General features: G+C 45.2%; 2 protein-coding genes across 2 annotated transcripts in view; one reads left to right on the forward strand and one right to left on the reverse strand.

Moving 5' to 3' along the window:
- Nucleotides 1–24,597, forward strand: part of SLC36A1 (solute carrier family 36 member 1) — a 167,319-nt gene that overhangs the window by 96,089 nt on the left and 46,633 nt on the right. The gene's annotated exons all lie outside the window — the stretch shown is intronic.
- Nucleotides 1–24,597, reverse strand: part of FAT2 (FAT atypical cadherin 2) — a gene marked incomplete at its 3' end in the record, with an annotated part of 64,528 nt that overhangs the window by 28,709 nt on the left and 11,222 nt on the right. The window contains exons 3-13 of the mRNA XM_079917161.1: nt 23,980–24,038; nt 22,315–22,626; nt 21,113–21,323; nt 18,841–18,980; nt 17,912–18,193; nt 16,632–16,842; nt 9,266–13,324; nt 7,263–7,459; nt 5,084–5,237; nt 2,580–2,813; nt 4–296 (exon numbers count right to left, since the gene is read on the reverse strand). Coding sequence (XP_079773287.1) covers nt 4–296; nt 2,580–2,813; nt 5,084–5,237; nt 7,263–7,459; nt 9,266–13,324; nt 16,632–16,842; nt 17,912–18,193; nt 18,841–18,980; nt 21,113–21,323; nt 22,315–22,626; nt 23,980–24,038 — 6,152 coding nt within the window. The remainder of the gene's footprint in view (nt 1–3; nt 297–2,579; nt 2,814–5,083; nt 5,238–7,262; nt 7,460–9,265; nt 13,325–16,631; nt 16,843–17,911; nt 18,194–18,840; nt 18,981–21,112; nt 21,324–22,314; nt 22,627–23,979; nt 24,039–24,597) is intronic.

The raw sequence follows: 24,597 nt of genomic DNA on the forward strand, positions 1-24,597 counted from the left end.
GGCCAGCCGCAGAACCTCCGTGCCACGCTGGGCGTCCTCGGGCACCTGCACGCTGTGCTCGGTGTTCAGGAACACGGGCAGGTAGTCATCCAGGCCCACCACGGAGATGGTGACGGTGCCCAGTGTGGACAGCGGTATTGGGGTGCCCAGGTCAGAGGCACGGACGGTGAGCTCCAGTGCTGCCTGTGGCCTGACCCGCAGTGGCTTCTCCAGGCGGATCACGCCTGTGGTGGCCTCGATGGAAAAGCGGCCTTCGGCAGAGTCCGTGAGAGAGTAAACCACCTGGGCATTGGTGCCTGTGGGGGGAGACAGAGCGCGTGATTCATACAGAGGGACCCTCCTCTGGCCCTGCCTGCCGCAGAGCTTTCAGCCAGAGGAGGGCCTAGCCAGCAGGGTCCCCATAAAGGCTAACATGCTTAGGCTGTTAGCAATGAGACTCTCGCATGTGAGGGTTCTTGACTAGGGTGGGGTTCAATGCCTCATAGAAAGGTTCTTATGAAGGCGAGGGTTCTGCAAGCCCTTGAGGACATCTGAAGCTGTTTATGTGGAGGTTAGGGTCCAGGGTCAGCTCACAAAATAAAAATTGTGCAAGATCAAAAGCACCCATAGTGAGTTCTTTGGTTGTGATAGAACAATCCTGTATCTTGATTGTGGTGGTGTTTGCATACATATTCAAATGCGTGCATATAGAAACTATGAAATCTGAGTAAGACTGGAGTCCAATTACCAGTAATGTCCCAGGGCCAGTTTCCTGACTTTGATACCATACTGCAGATGCTGCCGTTGGGGGAAGCTGGGTGAAGGGTGCTGGGCCTCTCAGTACTATTTTTGCAATTTCCTATGAGTCTATAATTATGTCAAAATAAACCAAAACAAACAAACAAAAAAAAACACACCCACAGAAAGTTCTTAGTAAATCAAAGCATGTAGTGTTTTTCCAGCTCTGACTCAGGTGCTATTATTTCCTTGGGTTGTGGACCAGATGAAGCAGTTGGCTCATGTAGGGACCATAGGGTCTAAAGAACACCAACATTTAGTGCTCAGCCATGAGAGCCTTACCCAGTGGGAAGAGCACAGGCTCTGAGCCTATAGGGATTGAGTCTTATACACATGTGGGGACACACAGCCCTTTCATTGGATTTACATGAAATAAATGTGCATACCATGCACATTCTCCCATGCATGAATTTTCTGGAGAGAGAGAGGTGCTGGTCAGGCTATATTTGGAATATTGAGGTGGAATATTTGGGTTAGAATAATAATAACAGCTTTGAAGTGTTAATGGTTAATTGATGCAAGGCCAGAGGACGAATCCTAGAAGAAAGGTGGGATTGGAAACACGAGATTGAAGAAACTAGGGCCCTTCTACCCAGACAGGGAACCTTGAGGCTGGAGCAGATAGTCACTGCCTCCTAGTGTCTGAAGGGCTGTCATGGGCGAGGGTCTGGGAGATCTGTGTGGCTGCAGAGGGCAGGACCGTGGTTGACAGATGTCTGCTCCAAAAAGGTAACACTTGATAATTATCTGAGGTACCATGGAAGGAAGGGGCTGCCTAGGAAGTAGGGAGCTTCCTGTCCCTGGAGGTGTGCAAGCACTGGCTAATCGAGCATTTGCAGGGCCTTAGACGTTAGATGCCTTTGCACTGCTATTTGCCCTCCCTAGGACCCCTGCATTCCTCCAAAATCTCTCACCTTCCTCAGTGCCAACCTAAAACTCACTTCCTCTAAGAAGTCTTAAATTTACTCTGTTGGTGTCAAACAAAGCAGGGTGTTTTGATCCCTCTTTTATCACCATCATCATCTTCATCATTGTCATATCCTATGTTCCTCTGGCAACTTTGACCCTGAGGGTATTTTTTTACCCCGCCTAAATTATAAAATTTAATTCAAGAAAATTGGATGTGTATATATATATATACACACACACGTATATGTGTATATATATATATATATATATATATATAAACAAGTGTATATATATACATATATCTATAGATATAGAGATCTCCACAATGAAACACTTCATGATATCAGAAGCTATAATTGGTATAATATGGAATGAAGACTCCTGGATGAATCCAATTTGCCTTGTAAATAGTAAAAGGAAAAGAATTAACCCTAATGAAAACAGTGTCATTAAAATTAAAATGCAAAGTTGTAAAATATTCCACTTCATTGACTAGAAAATTGATCCAAGAATCTGATAGGCTTAATGGAGTTTGTGCCCTAAGTTTCTTTCTTGTGGCCAATTAATCAGAGTTGAATAATTCTGATTGGCGTATTTCACATTAAATGTTTGTATTCAAATGTTCTTGAGGTTAAATGGTGGGATTGAAAGGGCTCCAGGTCTAAGTGGCAGTGAGAAACAATGAGGCTGAAATGCCCCATACCAGCTTTGAAACATTGCCAAAATCTTTCGTACCTAGCACTTAGGTATGCAGTTTGTGGGCATTTTCTACTTGTACATGTCTGTAGGCTCAGGAGTGAGGTATTGCTAGTATCAGAGCAACACAGAGAAAGCCGGACCCTCGCCCAGGGTGACCCTGTAAGCAAATGGCCTCCAATCCTTCTCTTTCTCACCTTGGTCTGGGTCTCGGGCCAATACCACCGCAACAGGGGTCTTCACTGTGGTGTTGTCGAAGACTGCCACAGCACAGTGGCTGGGGAAGAACCGGGGGGCGTTGTCATTCACATCCTCCACATGAAGGGTCACATCTGCCTGGCACGATTGGCCGCCTCCATCCGTCGCCTTGGCAACAAGGCTGTATGCATCCTTCTTCTCTCGGTCTAAGGCTGTGAGTGTGGTCAGCTCCCCTGGCCGGAGAAAGGACAGCAAGTGAGCTTTCTCTGGGGGCCATGACCCCAGCATGTGACTTCCTGATGTCTGTGTGAGACAAACCCAGCCATGCAGTGTGCTGTCACAGAGAAAAGGGGTCAGTCCTGTGTACAAATGGTTAGGAAAGGGGTTCAGTCTTGTAGCTTCCCACACCTGCTCGCCTCCCTAGTCACATTCCACCACCACATCCCCAATTTAAGATCCACACCAACAAGCTACAAAGAGGCACAACATTTTAAAAGGCCAGTTAGGCAATTTCTAACAGCACATAAAATGGGTTTATCCTTTGGCCTGCAGTTTTACTTCTAGGAATGTATCCTATAGAATAATCAACCCAAGGATAAAATATACATATAGAGAGATTCTCTGCAGCATTCTTTATAAATAGCAACATACTGAAAATATCCTGTGTCTTTCAGAAAGGTACTGGTTAAATATATTATCATTTAGCCATATAGTGAAATACTATGCAACACAAAAGGAAGTATGATAGAGCTTTATGTACTGCCTTGTTAATAGCGCCAAGATATTGCTATGAGAAAAAAGTCACAACGTAGTATGCTACATAGAGATGTGGGGCATGCGTGGAAAACCGGTCTGATAGAATATACACCAAGAGTGCTTATCTTTGGGGGAGAGGCTGGTTATCATGAAGACGTTCCAATTTCCGCATACTACATGCCTACGTGGTTTGAATTTTTGAATAATGAGCATGTATTATTTCCATACTCAGAAAAACTGCCGAGTTTTTTTTTTTTTTTAAAAACCCCACCGATCATCCTGCAGCTGGACAAACAGCAACAGAGATTAGGTCACCTACTTGGGGTGACTCAGCATGCCCATGCTGGGGTCAGACAGGGTAATGCTGTCTCCTTTTTATTTTATTTATTTATTTATTTATTTATTTATGGCTGCGTTGGGTCTCCGTTGCTGCGTGCGGGCTTTCTCTAGTTGCGTCGAGCGGGGGCTACTCTTCATTGCGGTGCGTGGGCTTCTCACTGCAGTGGCTTCTGTTGTTGCAGAGCACGGGCTCTAGGTGCGTGGGCTTCAGTAGTTGTGGTTCACGGGCTCTAGAGCGCAGGCTCAGTAGTTGTGGTGCACGGGCTTAGTTGCTCCGTGACATGTGGGATCTTCCCGGACCAGGGATCGAACCCGTGTCACCTGCATTGGCAGGCGGATTCTTAACCACTGTGCCACCAAGGAAGTCCCAATGCTGTCTCCTTCTAGCCAGACAGCTTCCTGGGATACCAACTCTCACCTGCCACCTCCCTACTCAGGAATCTCCAAGGCATCCTTTGAGCTACTGATTCCAAGTCAAGTGTCAGCAGCTGGCTCTCTGTCACCTGGGCCTTCTGTGCTGTCCGTCTCCACACCCTTCCTTATAGCAGCAGGGCAGGGATCCCTCCTTTTCTAAAGGAAGCAGTCTCTACCCTGTCTTCTCCACCAGATGCTCACAGGCCAGCCTCTCCCAAGTATTTGTGGTCTATTCTGCTGGGCTGTTTCCCACTCTCCGCTTTGTCCCCTAACTGATAATATTTGACAATGGAAACCATATCTACTGAATTCTTATTATGTGCCAGAACTGGGCTAGATTTCTATATACTTTATTTGTTGGAATCCTTGCAACAATGCTATGAGATTTTATCTCAATCTGCAGCATACAATCTTGAAATCATGTCTTTGACCATGACTCTCACCTGCTTGAATCCCTTAATGGCTCTAAAGGTGGGATTTGGCCCCCCTGCTCAGAGGGCCTCATCCTTTGCTCTCTCTCCCTCCCCCACTTCTGTGCACCAATTTCTGGCTGTCTCTCAGGTCCTCAGATGTGCGTGCTCTTTCCCAAAACAAAGTCCTCGTATAAAATCTCCTTCTGCCTTGAATATCCATCCCTACCACTCCCTTACCCCCTGGCTACATTTCCTCAGAGAAGTTTTACTTAACCCTGATCCCAAATTTAAGTCCTCCTGTGAAACCTCCCCTAGCATCCTGCATTTTTTCTTAGCACACTTCAAACCACTGATTCAATGACTGCCTTTCCCACTGGATTGTGAAGACCTACATCTTGTCTTATCAGTTTATGTCCTTAGCATCTAGTGAATGCTCGACACACAGTGCCAATATATGTTTGCTGAGCAGACGGAGGGATGGATAAGTAAATTCCTGTTTCTTTTCTAAGGAGCCTGGGTACTGGGCCCTGGTTATGCAGTGTATAAGTTCTTTGCTTGATCCTGCAGCTCAGGAAACCTACCTGTATGAGGATCCAGCTTAAATTCATCTGCCCCAGGACCATGCAGTGAATATGTGATCTGAGCATTGGTATCGGAGTCCAAGTCTGTTGCAGAAACTTTCAAAATGAAGTGTCCTAGAGGTACATCTTCACTGACTTTGCCAGTGTAGAGAAGCTGGAGATAGAACAAAGAAGAAGGGGATTATGGGAGATGCGCTGAGATTCAGAGAGAGGCAGAGTGACAGAGAGGGAGACAGAAGCAGAGAGAGAGATTAGAGAGCAGAGATGGAAGGGGGTAGGGGAGAGAAGCGGGGGGGGGGGAGGAGAACAGAATAAGATGGAACATGCAAGGAAAATGGAGATTAAAAACAAGGAGAATGATGACAAGAGACATAGTCAGAAAAGCAAAGAATGAGAGAGAATTTCCATCATCTGAAAGCTCACACTCAGGGCTAGAAGGACCTGCCGCAATCTGTTACTCCACAGGGGCCACATTGCAGAAGGGGTGGCACAGGGGAGAGGCTGGAGTTCCCTGAGAACCCAGTGCTCTTCCAGCTGCTGGCTCTGGGCACAGCTTCCAAGCAAACCGGTCCCCCCACTGCATGGTGTGGGTGAACATGGACACCTGTACGTGCTCCAGGTGGGGGCTTTGTGCCTGAGGGGCTGTGTGGAGACAGCCCCCAGGCCTCCTTTCCCTGGCTCTGGGGATGCTATTGACCACCTCTGAGAAGGCCAGGGTGAACTTGGCCCCAGCCTCTTCCAGCATGAGGAGGGTACAGGCTGGTTGGCAGGATGCTGAGGGGAAAGAAGAGGAAGGTGTGGCTACCATTCTCCCCCAAAAGGCTGCCCTTCTGAGACCACCCAAAAAGTGGTCATCTTGGATCCTGCAAAGACTTTTTTCCATGCACCCCACTTGATAACCCAGGTTCTCTTTTTCTACTCTGCTTCTATGAGGTTGGAGTGTGGAAGACAGTGGAAGAAAAGGTGATAGGATATATGATTTTTGTGTGTTCCAAGGTGTGTGTCCCTATATATGTGTGTGGACAAATAAAGTATGAAGAATTGAAGTATATATATATTCACATGCATATGTAAGTATGTGTGAGTTATAGATGTACATTTGTGTATATGGATGGGTATACTTATGGATGAATGTTGTGGGTATGTAGGTGTATGCTTATGTGTATCTTTGTGTGTGTGTGTGTATATATATATATATATATATAGGTATTTGCATATTTATAGAGTTGTACATGATCCTTTGACTATGCGTGTATGTGAGTACCTACGTATAAGTTTGCATTTATGTATATATACTGAATAGCTGGATTTTATATAAATCTGAATTATGCTAATTTGATGTTATAAAATTTAAATGTTAATAATTTAACTTTATCTGCAAACTTTGAAGTAATGCACATCTCCCCAAAGTTAAAAATTATTTACTGTGTTTAAAAAAATATGTTTAAAAGCAGTGCTACATGACAATGGTTGTTGATTTATGCCCTCTAAGAATGCAGTTCCTCTCCTTACGCATGTGCACGCGTGCGCGCGCGCACACACACACACACACACACACACACACACACACACCACTCAACATTTTCCTTGGGAAATTGAGTGTTGAATTACGTGAAGTCCTCAGGAAAGTCTCCCTTATCAAAAGTGTAACTGCCCTGTCTGCATGTTTGTTTATACATATAACCTGGAGTAGGGTCTCTGTTGCTCTGTATAACCTATTCATATGTAGGGATAGGCCCACATAGGCATGGCGAGTGGTGTGGGGTGTCTCGGGGGAAGGTCTCTTTGGATGTATTTGATAACAATGAGCCATGCTAACAAGCTGAGCAGTGGAGGGGCTTTCCCACTGGGCATAGCAGGCTTTTTTGAGAATGAAGAATTTACTTTACTTCTGGATATGTTTTGCAGAGAAAAGGATATTTTTATGGAGTGTAGGGGAAGAGGTATGGACCATGGGTCCTAAAGAGCTTGGTGACATCCCTTTGGAGGGGGTGGGAGGAATCACCTAGAATCGCCCTTGCCTAGGGCACTAGTCGGAGGCCAGCCAAGGAGAAGCAAGGGCAAGTGTGGTCAACGATGTCCAGTTCCAGAGATGGTACCCTGAGTCCTTCTCCTTCCTCTTGCCCTTCACTCCAGCTTCCTTGCCTCTACTCCTCCCCCACCCTCACCAGGCTCTCACCTCTGAGCACTGCGGGCTGTTATCATTGATGTCCAGGACAAAGATCTCCACAGGGACTGAAGCCTGGAACTTGCCATCGGAAGCGGTGATTCGGAGCAAGTACTTGGCCATGTGCTCACGGTCCAGGGTCTTCCTCGAGAAAATCCTCCACTCATCCCCAACTTGGCTGATGCCAAACTGGCCCAGGGGGTCTCCCTCTAAAAAGATGGGACAGAGTTTCCTGAATCCAAGCAACAGGAGCAAACCAGGCTTTGTGCCCTATGTGGCTGCCCACCTGACACTCTTTTTTAGGATTGTTGGGAAAGGCAAAAATTTCCTCCCTTAGCTAAGGACCCATAATTCTGCAATGAGTCAGTTTATCTGGTGCTATGAAGCCTCTACCAACTTCAAAGGCCTCCATTAAATGGAATTATCACTGCAAGAAACACTGCTCCAGAATATGTGGCTGAAGGGCAGGTTTTTTATTTTTGTGTGTTGGAAGGCATCGGAGGAAGTTAAAGGGAAGCAGATTGCAATTCTAGAAAAGAACCTTCTAGTATCTAGTATCTGTTCAACAGTGGAGGGGTGGGAAATGATCAGTAAAAACTCTCTGCGGGGGCTTCCTTGGTGGTGCAGTGGTTAAGAATCCGCTTGCCAATGCAGGGGACATGGGTTCAAGCCCTGGTCCAGGAAGATCCCACATGCTGTGGAGCAACTAAGCCCATGTGCCGTAACTACTGAGCCCACGTGCCACAACTACTGAAGCCCATGCACCGCAATGAATAGTAGCCCCCACTCGCCACAACTAGAGAAAGCCTACATGGAGCAACAAAGACCCAATGCAGCCAAAAATAAATTAAATAAATAAATAAATACACTCTCTGAGGCTTTATTTTATGACTGAGGACACAGGCTAAGTGGAGGTTCACATGGATCGCTAGATTTGCTTCTGAGTTATCTTTCCTTGATACCAATCACTGAGAGGAGAGATGGATTTTTGAGATTCTAAGATGCCAGAGTCCTCAGATTAAACTATTCCAAGAGTTGATGATATATTGACATTTATTATTCTATTATTCAGAGATTTTAAGACTTTTGTGTTTTTAAGAGTCTGATATTACAAGATGACAAGATTCTATTTCACTAAGACTCCATATTTCAAACAGCTCTGATCCAGGATCTGTCTCCAGGAGTCTATGATTCTTGGTTGGAACTTTAGGCTCATTAACTCTCCACCAGACAGCTGTGACAGCAGAAAAAACCATGACTATGGGAATGGAATGACATAGCACCTGGGAGATGGGGAAAGAGACACTGAGAAGTAAAGAAATTCTCTTTTAGCCACTGATAGGCACATTTAGCCACTGGGCAGAGATTGGGGAAATGTACGTTTACAATAGGTATCCACTGGGGAAAGCAGTTTGTAGGGTATGGTTTTAATCCCAGCCCTGATGCAGGCTTGGAGTGTGACCTTGGTTGAGTTTCTTCCCCTATCTGGGCTTTGGTTCTCCCATGTATGAAATGAGGGGATTGGGCTGGAATCATATCCAAGAAAGTGTTTTTGCTCCAACACTTAGGTCCTATGGTTGACTAGGCAGCATTTTCTACTATCGACAACTTGCCCTAGGCAAAATACTACTCTACAAGGACAGTCACCTCACAGAGTTTTCATGGACCACACAACTGTTGATTCCCTCTCTGTCTCCCAGAAGCTAACCGAGAACAGTTGCAGAATCTCACTTCTAGTCTATCTACTCCATCTAAGGTAATAAGAAATCCTCTTTACAATGCACTTTGCAAAAAGCTCTCAAAGCTTTTTCAAGTTAGATCTTACAAGCATCCCTGTGAGTTGATTGATAACAGGCATGCCAAGACTACAGATGGAGCAGTTGAGGTCTTGGGACGTTAAGTGATTTACCCAAGGTCACATTGCTAATGAGTGGCAGAGCCATGTCCCTGGGAACCTCTTATTGGACTTTTTTCAACGCACCCCAGTGACTCTGTTCCAAGATAGGTATACCTACCTGTGATATAGCAGGTGACCTGTCTGTTCTGCTCAGAGATATCAGCATCCAAAGTTTTAAGAGTGGCCACAGGCTCACCAGGTTCACTGTTCTCAACCACAGATCCTCTGTATTCTTCAGAAGCAAATCGGGGGGCATTGTCATTCTCATCTGTAATGGAGACTTCGACCAGGACCTGAGAAGATAGCTGGATGGTCCGGCCATGGTCATAGGCCACCACATAAAAGTGGTAGATCTGGCTGGTCTCACAGTCAAGTTCCTGGAGTGTGGTGATCCAGCCAGTTTCACTGTCAATGGCGAAGAGCTCATGGATATTGCTGCCAGGGTCCACTGGCAGCCTATAGCTCACCTGGCCATCATTCCCAGTGTCCTGATCATTGGCAGTCACTTGAATGACTGAGGTCCCCACTGGCATATTCTCAGTGAGAACAGCCTTATATGGATCAGCCTCAAATACAGGCCTGTTGTCATTGACATCCTTCACTTGGATGTTGACAGAGACCAAGGAACCCAAGTAAGTGTCATTATGGGGGCAATGTGCCATCAAATCAATCTGGTACCATTTGGTGGACTCATAATCCATGGCCTTCCTCACCTTTAGAACCCCTGTGTCTTGGTCCAAGGAAAAGATGCCATCCTTGTTGCTCTCTGGTGTGGTGCCCTGCACTAGACTATAGATGACGGGATCTTGGGCTGCCACTGCTTTAACAGAACCAATTTCAGACCCTTCTGGAAGGTCCTCCGATGCAGAAAAAGTATATAGAGGTTCAGAAAATTTGGGCAAGGATACTTCATTAGGAACCACCTGAAGTCGTAACAGCATGAGAGAGTTCCAGTGAGGAGGGCCCCCATCTTGGGCTTTGATTTTTAAGTCAAAGGCCCGATTTTCCAATCCCACCAGGCTCTCTTTCACCTTGACAACACCAGTGGTTGGGTTGACTTCAATGACCTCTTCTTCCAAGTCCTCCACTGAGTCCACTGAGTAGGTGACATCTGCATTCTGACCTTCGTCTGCATCATAGGCCAGCACCTGGATGACTGGAGAGTCTCTACTGATGTTGGATTGAATGGATACAGTGTACTCAGATGCTTTGAACCGTGGGGGGTTGTCATTTTCATCCGTGAGAATGATCTTCACAGTGCAGAAGGCCACTCGTCCTCCTCCATCCTGAGCCATGACCTTAATAGCAATGACTCTTTCTGTGGAATTTTCCCGATCCAATTTCTGCAGAGTGGTGATCTGGCCACTGGGGTTTATGGAGAACTTCTCACCTGCTAGTTTATTGATGATGGTGTAATCTACAGTGCCATAGGGACCACTATCTTTGTCTATGGCTAACAACTCAATCACCTTGGTTCCCACCTTTGCATTCTCAGCTAATTCTGCCTCATAAACGTGCTGCTGGAACTCTGGGCTGTACTTGTTGGCATTTGTAGTATTGATATACACAGGCACAGTTGCTCGGAAGACCCCATCAGAAGCACCTACCCGCAGATTGTAAGAAGAATACAAGTGCTTTTTGCAAAGGTTGAACATAGAAATTATGCCCGATGAACTGTTAATGGAGAAGTGCCTGTCCTGGTTGCCAGAAAGAATCAGGTACTCCAGGCGGGAGGCATCCCTGCTGTCGGGGTCAAGAGCTTGGACTTTGAGAACCAGGTGTCCACAGGTTGCTAGCTCACTGACATTGGCTTCATACTGAGGTTGCCTGAACTCTGGGGGGTTGTCATTGATGTCAGACACATTGACAACCACAAGGGTTTCTCCAGTTAGTGGGGGGTCTCCTCTATCCATGGCCCTGACCTTCACATTAAAGTGTTGTTGGGCTTCATAATCCAGCTCTTGAACTGTGGACATCTCCCCCGTGCTCCCATTGATCTGGAAGAATTTGGAAACATCCGAGCCATCCTCTACAATCTGGTAAGACACATCACAGTTCTGCCCTGAATCCTGGTCAGAAGCCAACAGTTGGATCACAGGAGTCTGAGCAGGCAAACCTTCTGAGATTGAAGTGGTGTAGACCAATTGAGAGAAAGTGGGAGGATTATCATTGACGTCCTCCACCAGGACTTCTACCGTGGCTTCAGAAAATGACCCCAGAGCTGTGTCTGTGGCTCTGACTGTGAACACATGTTTGGTCTTAGACTCATAGTCCAAAGGGCCTGTCACTGTTAGGACACCAGTCTTAAAGTCAGTGGTGAACAGCATCAAGGGCTCTTCCTCCACAATGTTGTAGATGAGCCGGAGTCCCTCTGGACTCCGGGCCTGGGTGTGGAGAATTGGGGTGTAGAGTGTGATATTTTCAGGCACTCTGACTTTGTAGTAAGGACTCTGAAACAGTGGGTTGGATTTATTTCTCACAATGACAAGTACCTCTTCCTCAGTCTGGAGGGATGGGGTTCCTCCATCTCGAGCAATGACTTTGAGGTGATACTTATTTAGAGCTTGATAATCAAAGGGTTTCTTTAATGATATGTCCCCAAGATAGGGGTCGATTCGAAAATATCTGTAATCTTCTGCAAATGCATATGTGACAGCACCATTCACCCCCAAGTCCTGGTCAGTGGCAGATACCTGAAAGAGGACGTCCCCTGGCTCTGTGCCATCTTGGATGATTGTGTGGTAGGGCAGATGTTTAAATTCAGGGCTATTGTCATTGACATCCTCAACAGAGACTTGGACCAGAGCCTGAGCCACCCGCTGAGGTGTCCGACTGTCCCTCAATTCCACCGCTACTTCATGAGTGTCCTGCTGTTCTCTGTCAAACGCCACACCTCTTGTCTGCAACACGCCTACTGATTTGACCATATGAAACATATCTGTGCCGTTCAAGAGAAAGTAAGATAGGGTGTCATTCAAACAATTGCCCTGGGCACCAAGAATCACCAGTGCCTTTCTGTCCAGCAAATTCTCCTTCACTGTTGCCCTGTAGACATCCTGGTCAAACTGTAAGCTTGTGTTAAGGGCTTGTGTCAAAGAAATTTTTACTAGTGCAGTATCTTGATACAGGCCATCAGAAGCCTTGATGATGAGCTCCCGAGAGAGTCCCAGCAAAGCAGGATTCAACACAGATATGCAACCAGTAATGGGATGGATGGCAACAGCTTCATCAGCATTGCCAGTTTTGATGCTATAATTGACTTCGGAGTCATCGTCACTGGCCTGCACCATGAGGAGCTCCATACCCCGGTGGATGGGCTTCAGTACTTCTACTTCATATATCTGGTCTGAGAACCTGGGGGGACAGTCATTTATATTTCTGACATTGATTGTGACCTGGGCAGCCGTGGGTGCAAATAAGACAGGGCTTCCTTGGTCATGGACGTAGATGTTGAATTGGAAAGAGGGCATGCTCTCGTAATCCATCTCTGATACAGTGGTTAGGGTTCCCATGCTGGGATCGATTTTTAAAAACTTCAGAGCTTCTGGCTCCAAAATTTTATAGACCAACAAGGAATTAGCTTCTTCGTCACTGTCAGAGGCACGGATCACAAGGGGGTTGTTGTTTTCATCCACTATCATGCTGTTCAGTGCAGCTGCTTCACTAATTTGGCCCACAAAAGTCAACTTTGAGAACATGGGAGCATTGTCATTTTCGTCAATGATATAAACAAGAACCATGACATCAGTAAATGCACCCGCCATATTGCTGCCTCGGATTTTCAGCCGGTAAGATGAAATTTTCTCATGGTCCAAGTTCTTCTGGGTAGAAATGAGTCCAGAATATGAGTTCATGGAAAATACACCATTCTTGTTTCCCTCTCTTAACTCATAGGTAACTTCTGAGGAGCTTGTAGCTGAGATAAGGAGGATTGGGGAACCAACAGGGATTGATTCAGGGATCTCTACAAAGTACTCGGAGTTTGAAAAGATGGGGGCACTGCTCTCTGAGGGGTAGACATGAATGATCACTGTAGCCAGGTCATGCCATTGTGGGGAGCCTTGATCTTCTGCCTTCACTGTCAGAGTGTACTGGGCATGATTTGCCTGATCAAGTGTCTGTGCCAGAGTTATGATGCCTAGTAGGGCATTGATGTTGAAGAAACCTTCGCTGTTCCCTGAAACAAAAGACAAGATAAATTGAAGTTTGCCACACCCTCAAGAGGTACCAACTAGGCTTTCTAGATCAGTAAAAGGTAATCACACAAAAGTTGGACAGGGCAAAATCCACATCCTGCACCACCCTGGATTTAATTATGATATAATGTGTAGGGTAGATATATACTTTACGAAATTCCTTATGTGGTGCTCATATTAGGTGCTCCATAAATGGAAGCTTCAATGATCACTAAGTGTTCGGGCTGCAACTTAAGCTATAAACTAAAGCAGTAGTAGGTTTTTGGAACAAAGAAAGGAGACATACTTTGTAGGAAAAGCACACTCCACTCTGTATTTCAGTGTTGACTTTTACAGGACAAACTTCAGTTACGTTATTTAGAATTTTAACCCATTCTTTACGTAACTTGTAATAGCTTTGATTATATACTTGATAGATGAAAATTGTAAATATGGAGTCATAAATTGTCAAAACTGATACGGACTGGAAAAACCACCTCGTCTAGTCCTCGTATAGTCTATTGTGGGAAAGTCCATTGTCAGGCTTGGGAGTGAGTGGCAACGGGTTGAGTGGGGAGGGACTGGATAGCACACACAGATCTTGAGGCTCCTGATCAAATGCCCTTTCCACCACACCTGGATTTCCTAAACTTCAGGCATTCTCACACCGCCTTTACAATTTTTTTTAATATTCAGCCACTACCTATACAATAGTATAGTATATGATTTATGTCATTATTTAATGGATATTTTCCTTCAAACTGGTTTATTTTTTAATTTAAAATATTTTTAACAGGCAGCTTTTTATTGGTACTTTAAAAAGAAAACCATTATTGCTTGTCATAAATCAGAAGTTACCGCAAACACCAGTCAATGGAAAATATTTTCTTAAAATCTGGATAAAATCTATTGCTTGCTAAAAGGGTCTGGGCCTGAGAACTACAGGCTTTCTTTGGCGAAGACTAGCAAGTATTAGAGAACTGAAGAGATTCTAGTACCCAAAGGAGTCTTCCTTGACTTATGAGGAAGCCCAAATGAGAATCAAAAATGAAGTAATTTCTCCATGTCTGATTACCTATCATTTTTGTAATCCTTTTAAAATTTAATGTTTATTTAGATAAATACATAATACCATTTCAAATTTAAGTTTTGAGGAAAGTTGTGATTATGTGACGTTACATAGTTCACAAAAGATAATGTTGAAAACTAATCATATTTTCCTAAAAAAAAATTCTCAAAGTTATCACAGTGTTTAGAGTCTCACTTTACTTGGACTGCAACTATCCTTTTTTTCCTTTCCTTTTTTAATACTGTGGTAAGAACAGGTATCATGAGATTTTACCCTCTTGAATTTTTAGAGGTTATAGTACAGTATTGTTAACTATAAGCACAGTGTCATACAGAGATCTCTAGAACGTATTCAGCTTGCATAACTGGTACTTCTTTCCAGTTTTATTGAGATATAATTGACATATAACATTGCATTAAAGGTGTACAACATAATTTGATATATGTATAAGTATATATTGTGAAATGACTACCACAATAAATTTAGTTAACATTCGTCACTTGACATAGTTACAAATACATTTTTTTCTTGTGATGAGACCATTACCTATTTAATACCATGACGTATACCTGAGTAATTTTGCTCGGGGGTACAGGTCCTTCACTCAGAGGAGTACCGCTTATTAGTATTCTTATTTCATTTATCATATTTTATGATATTTTATTATTCCAGTGGCAAAGTAAATAGCCAGGCTTTACCACAAAACCTTCCATCTGATTCTGCCACTCATGGAAGCCCTTTTCCAGCTGACTAGTGACGTGATTTCCCAATTTGCCTTTGTGATACAAATCCTAAGTTCGGTCAAAGAACATGGTTTTAATGAGTAAACAGCAATTTAAAAGTAGTTCCATTAAAAGTAGCCAAATAAACTATTTAACATAATCATAACATTTTATTTTACTGCTGAGAGAAAAAATTAGGGAACAAAATCGTATATTCGTTTTGATCTTACCACTGCAGAATGATGCATAGAAAAAAATAACAGGGAAATACATGAAATTATTTTCTCTAGGTTATGAGAACCATGGCTGAATGTTATTTTCTTCTTCATACATTCCTGGTTTTTCCAGGTTTTAAAGAATCAGAATGCGTTATTTCTATAATCAGAAGAATATTTTAAAACTAACCCTATCTGTAAAATAAAATTAATACCAATATCAATGGGGTTGTCAGTGAGATAAAAGATGTGATTATACTTCATAAGTCACAGAAAGTAAGCAATTAATGGGTTATAATTTGTATTATTATTCCTCAGGGATGAATAGATTTCTGCCGTATGACGAGGTGTAACAACTTCCGTTTCTTCAAAAAAAGAAAATGTAAAAAGTTCTGAATCCTTAAAGTATGTAAGATACTGACAAGCAATAAATGAACATTATTATGCCCCTTTAGGGCAGAGAGCAAGTCACTCTCATCTTTGATTGTCCGCAGCAGCTAGCTCTATGAAGTATTAATGAATATTAAAGATAACAATAATTATTAAATATCAATTATGAATTATCAGATATTACATAACTGAGAGCAAAATTTAAAGGAACACAGAGAGTTACAATTGTGTGTATTTTTCACTGGCATTCTCTGTTATCGACCTTAATCTAACCGTGATTAATTAGTTGGGTACTGGATATTATCATTTTTAGTTGGGTAGTGGATATTATCATTTTTGTCCTATTAACTACTTATAATTAACACTTATCAATGATAGTAATAACCCCTGGCACTTGTATAATATTTTACAATTTACAGCATGTGTTAACATACATTTTCTCTTTTAATCTTTACAACGAGTTTCTGGCGCAGGTAATATTCCTATTTTTAAGATAAAAAACAATATAATAGATATGAAATCATGATGTGGCCTTAGAAGAAAATACTCCTAAAACTATGCCGTATATCTTATCAAGTATTTATAGGTCCCTTTTATTGTACATACACAAAGATATTATCTTTTAAAATGTTGCATGGACTTCATAAGCATCCTTTACATGTGTGGTTGTTGGTGAATATATATGTATTCTCTATATAAATTCTCCCATAACTTGAGTAATCCTTTGTTACTGTTCTTTCCACCTTTGAAAGTGCATTAACTTAGGTCACTATAGTCCCAGGGAGTGCTTTAGAATGATAATTTGCCAAAGCTTAGCGAGCTTGGCACTTGAATAACTTGCAAGTCCATGCCTCTGGTGCTTTCCCTTACTGCCAAAGTCCCTCCCTTCATGTCCCGAACTCAGGCCTCTCACCTTTGAGGAGGGAGTAGTGGACCTCAGCATTGGCTCCCCGGTCACCATCCATGGCTCGGATCTGGAGCAGCTCTGTTCCGGGGGCTGTGGTGTCAGAAACACTCATCTCATAGTGGAGCTGGGTGAAGCGAGGAGGGTGGAGGTTTCCATCCTCCACGTGAATGGACACCCACACAAAGTTCCTCTTGATGGGCATCTCCTGGTCGCGAACCTGTGGGTCCAAGGGTGCAATGGGATGAGGAGCAAGTGGAATGGGAGGAGGGATGGTTAGATTAAGGTCGATGACAGAGAATGCCAGTGAAAAAGGCACACAATTGTAACTCTCTGTATTCCTTTAAATTTTGCTCTCAGTTACGTTCTTTTTTCTTCTTAAATAAATTTATCAATTTGTGATTATTAGGCTTAGCTATTTTCAGGGATAATTTCATTTCAGGAGAAAGGCAGAAATAAGCAGAGAAGCAGTATTTTCCAAATTGGTTCTCAGAGAATATTAGTTCTTCAAGATGTCAACATGTTATTCAGGAAAAAAAAAAATTCTATGGTCAAATAAATGTAGGGAGCACTGAACTAAAATGAAGTTGAAGTTTTCTTTGCTGCAGGACTTCTCAGAGCCTTTAATATATATACAAGTGCCCAGAGGATGATAAACTAACACATAAGAACCTTGAGTCTGGAAGGCTTGGCTCTGATTTGGGTTCCATCATAAAGAACTGTATGATGGTGAGCAAGTCTCTCTTCCTCTATGGGCCTCAGGTGTAAGATAAGAGAAATGGGTGGGACCAGGGCTGGGACTAGAGTGAGGCAAATGAGGCATGTAGGGCATAAATTTAAGGAAGCTCTCACTCTCAGGGTCATAAAACTGCAGGCATGTGACCCTAAGAGTCAAGTCTTCCTTCATTTGTGCCCTATATACTTGCTTGCTCTGGGTGGGATGGTCTCTGGGTCCCTCCCAGCTCTGACGCTATGGGAGTTTGTGTGATCATGCAGTCATGGAGCAAGGAGAGAATTCTTGGGGGATATTTGGAGTGAGCCCAGAAAAAACCAAGTTTGCGGGGGGTTCTTTGGCAGCTGTCCCATCTCTTTCCTCACTCCCAGGCATCTGTTATGGAAGGTGCCTCCGGCAGGCTGTGAACTGTCACAACTCATCTCATCGATTATCATTATGAGCGTTAGTACAGCTGGCTCAGCAGGAGAGAGGGAACCTTCAGCACGCCTCCAAGCATGTCCACCCCACACATCGCATGCAAGCACACCCTTACCCAGTTCTTCAGTTAACTCACCATAACTGTCAGTGTGTGCTGGGAAGGCCCCGAGCCCAGGTCCAGTTTCCCCACAGTTACCAGGACACCACTACTTGGGTCCAGCTGGAAGAGGCTGGCACTTCCCGGGTCTTGGCTGCCGTGTATGGTGTAGATGAGGCCCTTGCCCTTGTCTTGATCAGTAGCCTGGACTCGGAGGAGCTCAACCCCAGGCAGTGTGTCCTGGGGAACTCTGACCTCATAATGAGGCTTCAAAAACTGGGGCCGATGGTGGTTAACATTGGCAATCATGAAGATGTAGACCTAGGGAGGAGAAGGAAAGAGAAGATAGACTGTAAGCTCCAGGGGGTCAGGAACCTTGTCTGTCTGGTTCTCCACCATAACAACTGGGCCTGGCACACAGCAGTCACTCGATAAATATTTGTTGAATGAATGATAGGATTTCAAAATCACAGGGCTTTCAGATGGTATGCAGTTTCCTGGTTTTCAAAAACAAAATTCTTCTTAAAGGGCCTTTTCTTCAGATGCAATTTTTTGGGTGCAATTGCAGTATATGAAACAAATAAAACTGGCTGAAAGCAGAGTAGAAATCCAGAGCCCCACTTACCATCATTCCTTATGTCTATGGTAGCCCCTGTGGCACTCTACCTTTAATTAAAACCTGCTCATTTAGACAAAACCCCTCATTATATAGAGATCCATAGTGGGAACAAGAATTCTCCCAAGATCACAGACATAGAGAGTGATCAGACAAGACTAGAGCACAGAACCTTGATTCCAAATTCAGTGTTCCTTGAGGTACACCACATGCACAGAGAGCCTTCAGTATCCTCATCCCAACCAAAGAGGCCCCAGTGTGCAATGGTGGCATAGTGGTGAGCACAGCTGCCTTCCAACCAAGGAGGCCTCCCATCTCCTCTCAACTCAGGGTTCCCAGTGAGGCCTCTCACCTGGGTGTCAATGGTGTGGGACCCATCGGTCACCTCCACGGTCAAGTTGTAGCTTGACCTCCTCCTTGTATCGAGAGGCTTGGCGATGACAATGCTGCCTGTGGTCTTCTCAATGTCAAAGTCCATGTCCTTGTCCCCACCTGGACGGGTGGTAAGAGGAAAGCACACGCGACCTCAGTGATGTAGGCAGTGGTAGCACAAGTACTATGGGATGTGGCTGGCAGATCTAGAGGAGGTGGTAGTTTATCCTCTCAACTTATTGTCAAATTATTTTGAAGATCCAAGTGATGATTCAGGAAAAGGTACACTTATAAAGACTGAAGAGTCCCAGAGGAAGACCAAAATTTGCGCTAGAATGTATTCTGCTACTAGTATTGAAACATGCAGGAGTAATGGAGCTCTACATCATGGCTTACAGGTAGTTTGCATAGTCTAAAGCAGCTTAGACACAGGAAAAAATGGAAGTAACTCTGTTCAACAAGAGGGAATTGTTTTAATACACTGAGAATCCAAAATATAGAATTAGCATGCAGCTATTTAAATGTCTGCTCGTAGAAATTTGTTTAGTGGCATGGAAATATGTTCATGATATATTTTAAAAGGTTATATGACAGGGCTTCCCTGGTGGTGCAGTGGTTGAGAGTCCGCCTGCCGATGCAGGGGACGTGGGTTCGTGCCCCGGTCCGGGAAGATCCCACATGCCGCGGAGCGGCTGGGCCCGTGAGCCATGGCCGCTGAGCCTGCGCGTCCGGAGCCTGTGCTCCGCAACGGGAGAGGCCACGACAATTGAGAGGCCCGTGTACCGCAAAAAAAAAAAAAAAAAAAAAAAGGTTATATGATAATATTTTCATATAACCCTAAATGTATGGGTGTATAAAGGAAAAGACTAGAGGGAAACATAAAAATGATAACAGGGGATTATCTTCAGGTTAGTGGGAGTTTAGGTGATTTTTATTCTCTTCTCTGTACTCACTTGTGTTTTCTAAATGTTCTATAAGAAAAAAAGTCAAATACTTAAAAAGAGCAGTGAATCAGAACTGGAAGTAAATCTAGGAGGTCAAAAAGCTTGAGACAGGCTGGTATCCAACCTCTGAAGCAGGCTGGAAATCTCTGTAATAGGACTTCATGGTTCAGGGGGTACTGAAGCTCTTAGATTATAGAGATTCTTGACCTGGAATCCCTGGCTGGGTTTCAGCGAATCTATAAAACCCCTAAATTTGCATGCAGGGTGTGTGTGTGTGTGTGTGTGTGTGTGTGTGTGTGTGTGTGTGTGTGTGTGTGTGTGTGTGTGTGTGTTTCAGCGAATCTATAAAACCCCTAAATTTGCATGCAGGGGTGTGTGTGTGTGTGTGTGTGTGTGTGTGTGTGTGTGTGTGTTTCAGCGAATCTATAAAACCCCTAAATTTGCATGCAGGGGTGTGTGTGTGTGTGTGTGTGTGTGTGTGTGTGTGTGTTCTGGGAAGAGGACCTAAACATTCATCAGGTTCCCAAAGGAATCTATGAACCACACCCCACCCCAAGATGTTTTAACAAAATCTTGATTTAGAAACAGAAAGGAATTTCAGAGGAGGCCATGAGAGCTTGGACCCAAGTGTCTCCTACTACAAGAATAGACCCTTGGGCTTCCCTGGTGGCGCAGTGGTTGAGAGTCTGCGTGCAGATGTAGGGGATACGGGTTCGTGCCCAGGTCCGGGAGGGTCCCGTGTGCCGCGGAGCGGCTGGGCCCGTGGGCCGTGGCCGCTGGGCCTGCGCGTCCGGAGCCTGTGCTCCGCGACGGGAGAGGCCCGCGTACCGCAAAAAAAAAAAGAATAGACCCTTTCCCTGATCTTGAGGCTGGAACCTGGGACCAGAACGTTAAGCAGGGCCCCAGGGTACAGCTGGCCTCGGGCTCATGGTCAATGAAGTCAGCTCTACACTGATGTTCACATTGAGGCAGAAGAGGAAACATAAAACTTGTGCTTTCTCCTCTGGGCCTCTCTGGACCACTGTCTTAGGTCTCCCAGGAACTTGGGATAACTGAGGCCCTGTCTGGCTCTGGCTGGGGTTACCAGTGAGACCGTGGAGGTTGCACCTGAGATCACAGCTTGTGCGAAGGAAAGCTTGGCAGAAGCAGGGGTCTGACTACCCACTGCCCCAAAGGACCAGGGAAGAGGCAATCACCACTCATGGCCAAAACAGCCGCTGCCACGGAGTGTGACCTTGAGAGGGGTCAGAAGGACTGTGTCCTAGGGACTAGGGCTGGTCTGCAAGGATGGGACCCTTGGGCCCTCACCTGAGATGCTGAACCAGAAGAGACCAGGTCGGCCCTCGACACTGATGACTCCCACCATGTGGTTCACGGGGTCTGTTTCCATGACTGTAAAGCTGTAGTGGGATTCATCAAAGGCCAGTGGGATGGAGGAGGGCCGGGGCTGGGGGACCCACTCAATGTGTAGCCGGACACTGGCCGAGAGCGGTGGCTGCCCACTGTCTGTTGCCTTGACCTGAAAAGAGGCCAGAAGGTGAGGCTTTGACTGTAGGGTTGGGGTTAAGAAACAAGAAGACCCTGGTGGCCAGGCCAGGAGACAGAGCGCCCTGTGACTGACTGAGCTGGCCTTTCGTCCACTGGTTCATCCATTCAACACACAGCTGAGAGCTTACGTAAACAGGCACCAAGCCAGTCGCAGCAGGCACAGTGGTGAACAGAACATAGAACTGTGCTCCAGAAACTCATAGGTAGTAAAAAGTGAATCAAAGCCACTATTATCTGAAGGCTTTGTGTGCTACTTCCTGAACCGGACTTTCCATGCATGGACCCTTTACCCTTCCCAACAGCCATCAACATAATAAACTAGAATTTGCTGAGCACTCCCTATTATCAGGCCCTGCTCTGAAAGCATTGTGTGCAATATCTAATTTAATCCTATTGACAGCCCTCAGAGAGGTACTGTTATCACCTCCCTTTTGCAGGAGGAAACCGGGGCTCAGCATAGTGAATTCACCCGCCTGGGATGTCTGCCTGGCCAGCAGTGAGGATGGGGTTGGATTCAGGCTACTGACATGAGAGCCCACGCCCTAGCCACTTGCTATATTGGCTTTCTACAAGGAAAATGTTCTTATGCCCGTCTTACAGATGATGAAACAAAGGCTCACGAGGGTTAAGTGACTTGTCCAAGGCCACACAGTTGTAAAATGACAGTGCTAGGATTGGAATCCAGGCTTATCTTGATTTCAAAGCCCTGCTCTTCTCACCAAAATCTTTATATGTAAATAGGGTGGATTTTCCAGCCAAGGACCTTATTGCCCTCAAAGAGAAAGGCCCAGAATTCTGATCTTTTGGCTGAAGTCAGGATTCCCAGTTTCTTTGGGAGAAAGCCACGGAGGGGAGTATTACCTCCATCAAGCCTGAAGGCTGTCTCCCTCCTCCTGTATCCTCAAAGAAAATCCCTGACCAGGTATGCCACTCCCCCTCCACGGCCTCCATCTGTCCCTCACCGTTAGGATGTTGTACTCTCCAGCTGGGAAGATGCTGCTGGACGACACCACGCCTGTGACCGGGTCGATGCTGAAGCCCCCCTCGTCACTCTCCTCGATACTGTAGGTGACCCTGCCATTGAGACCCACATCCGGGTCTGAAGCCACCAGCCTGTACACAGCCCCAGGGGTCAGTGGGCTGAGCCTCTCTGGAAGGCGGACATTGAAGAGCTTGTGGGAGAAGACGGGGGGGTTGTCATTGACGTCCAAGATGCGTACCACCACCCTAGAGGTGGACCTTAGGGAGGGCTCCCCGTTGTCCAGCACAGTCACCTGGGGACAGAATCCAGTGTGAGTTGACAAACGCAAGGCAGTGAATATGTATCGCCACCCACCACAGTTCTGCCACTACCCCTGCTTTCAAAAGCCCGGAAATACCAGTCCATCTGTTGTTTGGTATACGCTCGTGATTTTTATTATCATAACCTTACCTTCTTGGAACCCAGCTCTTTGGTAACCTCGCCCACAGGAAAGCGAGCAACAACAGAGAAAGAAACCAGAAAGAACTGGGAGAAGAGTCACAGAGGCTCTAGACAAAAGCTAGAACTCTTTACTCAGGAGGCCAATGGCCATTTCTCAGAGACCATTTACTTTTTATTGGCTCGTAATTCTGGTAAGCTTTGTTCTCGCTTTCCTTAAGCTACTGGAGGTTAGAAAAAAGTAATTGAGGAGATGTTAATGGAGGCATGGGCGGTACCTTTGGAGTCAGACATGCCGCCCAATGCATGAAATGATATCAAGAGGCAAAGTAAAGGCACCAAAACAATTTCAGAATCGGGCTGTTTCAGGTAGGGGCAAATCATCCCATGCATCAGTATGAGAAGGGACATTTCCACTTTAAATGATTCCGAGTTCTTAATATATTTTGCTGTTTAAAGATAAATGCCTCTGCTGAACTGTGGAGAATGCCTCAGTCCCTAGAGGGCCGTTTGGCTCCTGTTACTAGTAATGCCTGTATCATACAAAGGGAACGTCCAGAGCCTGGGAGCATAGAAGGCAAAATTCCTGCCGAGGAATATGTGTCCCTCCCAGCCGACGTCTTTAAGACTAGAAGAGATGCCTGTTCATTAGTTGTGGATAGTGCAGGAGGGGGTATAACTAGATTCCTTCTGATTTAATCCCCTCTGGGTCAAGACCGACGCCTCTCATTGGAATGGTCACCAGGGATGCTTATGTGATTTCAGAGACGTCCTAGGAAGAGCACAGAGCTAGAGGACAAAGGTCTGGGTTTTCATCCTGGCTCTCCTACTGACCTAGTGTTTGACACTAGGTGACTCTCTCTAGAGCATAGGGATGGACTGGAAAGCAGACCGGACAAGTGCCTAGCCCCTGTGTACTGCTCCGTCTTCCTATACTCACTGCAGGTATTGCTAATCCATCAGTGCTTCCTGTCCAGCCCTCACATGGTTTCAGATTCCTTCCCTTCACAGTGCTCGAGAGCCAGCGAAGACGCTGAGAGTCTGCACCACAGCAAGGCTCAGCTTAAGTAGCAACTCCTCTGAGTCAGCACCCTCCTCAGCCACTGCCTGGAAACGTGCATGTGGGCCCAAGGCCTGGCTTGGCTCCAGCCTGGCCTCCTGCAGGAGGTTTTCAAATCCAGCGAATGGGTTCAGCAGCATCACTCACCTCCAGGATGTGTTCCTCCTTGTTCTCTCGGTCCAGCAGCTGGGCAGTGGATAGGAGACCTGGGGGAGAGATGGTTGGAGGGAGACTGGAGCAAAGGCTCCCAGGGCCATTTTATTTTTATTTATTTATTTTTTTAACATCTTTATTGGAGTATAATTGCTTTACAATGGTGTGTTAGTTTCTGCTTTATAACAAAGTGAATCAGCTATACGTATACATATATCCCCATATCTCCTCACTCTTGTGTCTCCCTCCCACCCTCCCTATCCCACCCCTCTAGGTGGTCACAAAGCACCAAGCTGATCTCCCTGTGCTATGCGGCTGCTTCCCACTAGCTACCTATTTTACATTTGGTAGTGTATATATGTCCATGCCACTCTCTCACTTCGTCCCAGCTTACCCTTCCCCCTCCCCATGTCCTCAAGTCCATTCTCTACGTCTGCATCTTTATTCCTGTCCTGCCACTACGTTCTTCAGAACTTTTTTTTTTTTTAAGATTCCATATATATATGTTACCATACGGTATTTTTCTCGTTCTGACTTACTTCACTCTGTATGACAGACTCTGGGTACATCCACCTCACTACAAGTAACTCAATTTCGTTTCTTTTTATGGCT

Source organism: Stenella coeruleoalba, assembly GCF_951394435.1.
Source record: "Stenella coeruleoalba genome assembly, chromosome: 3".
In the NCBI taxonomy this organism is placed as follows: Eukaryota; Metazoa; Chordata; class Mammalia; order Artiodactyla; family Delphinidae; genus Stenella; species Stenella coeruleoalba.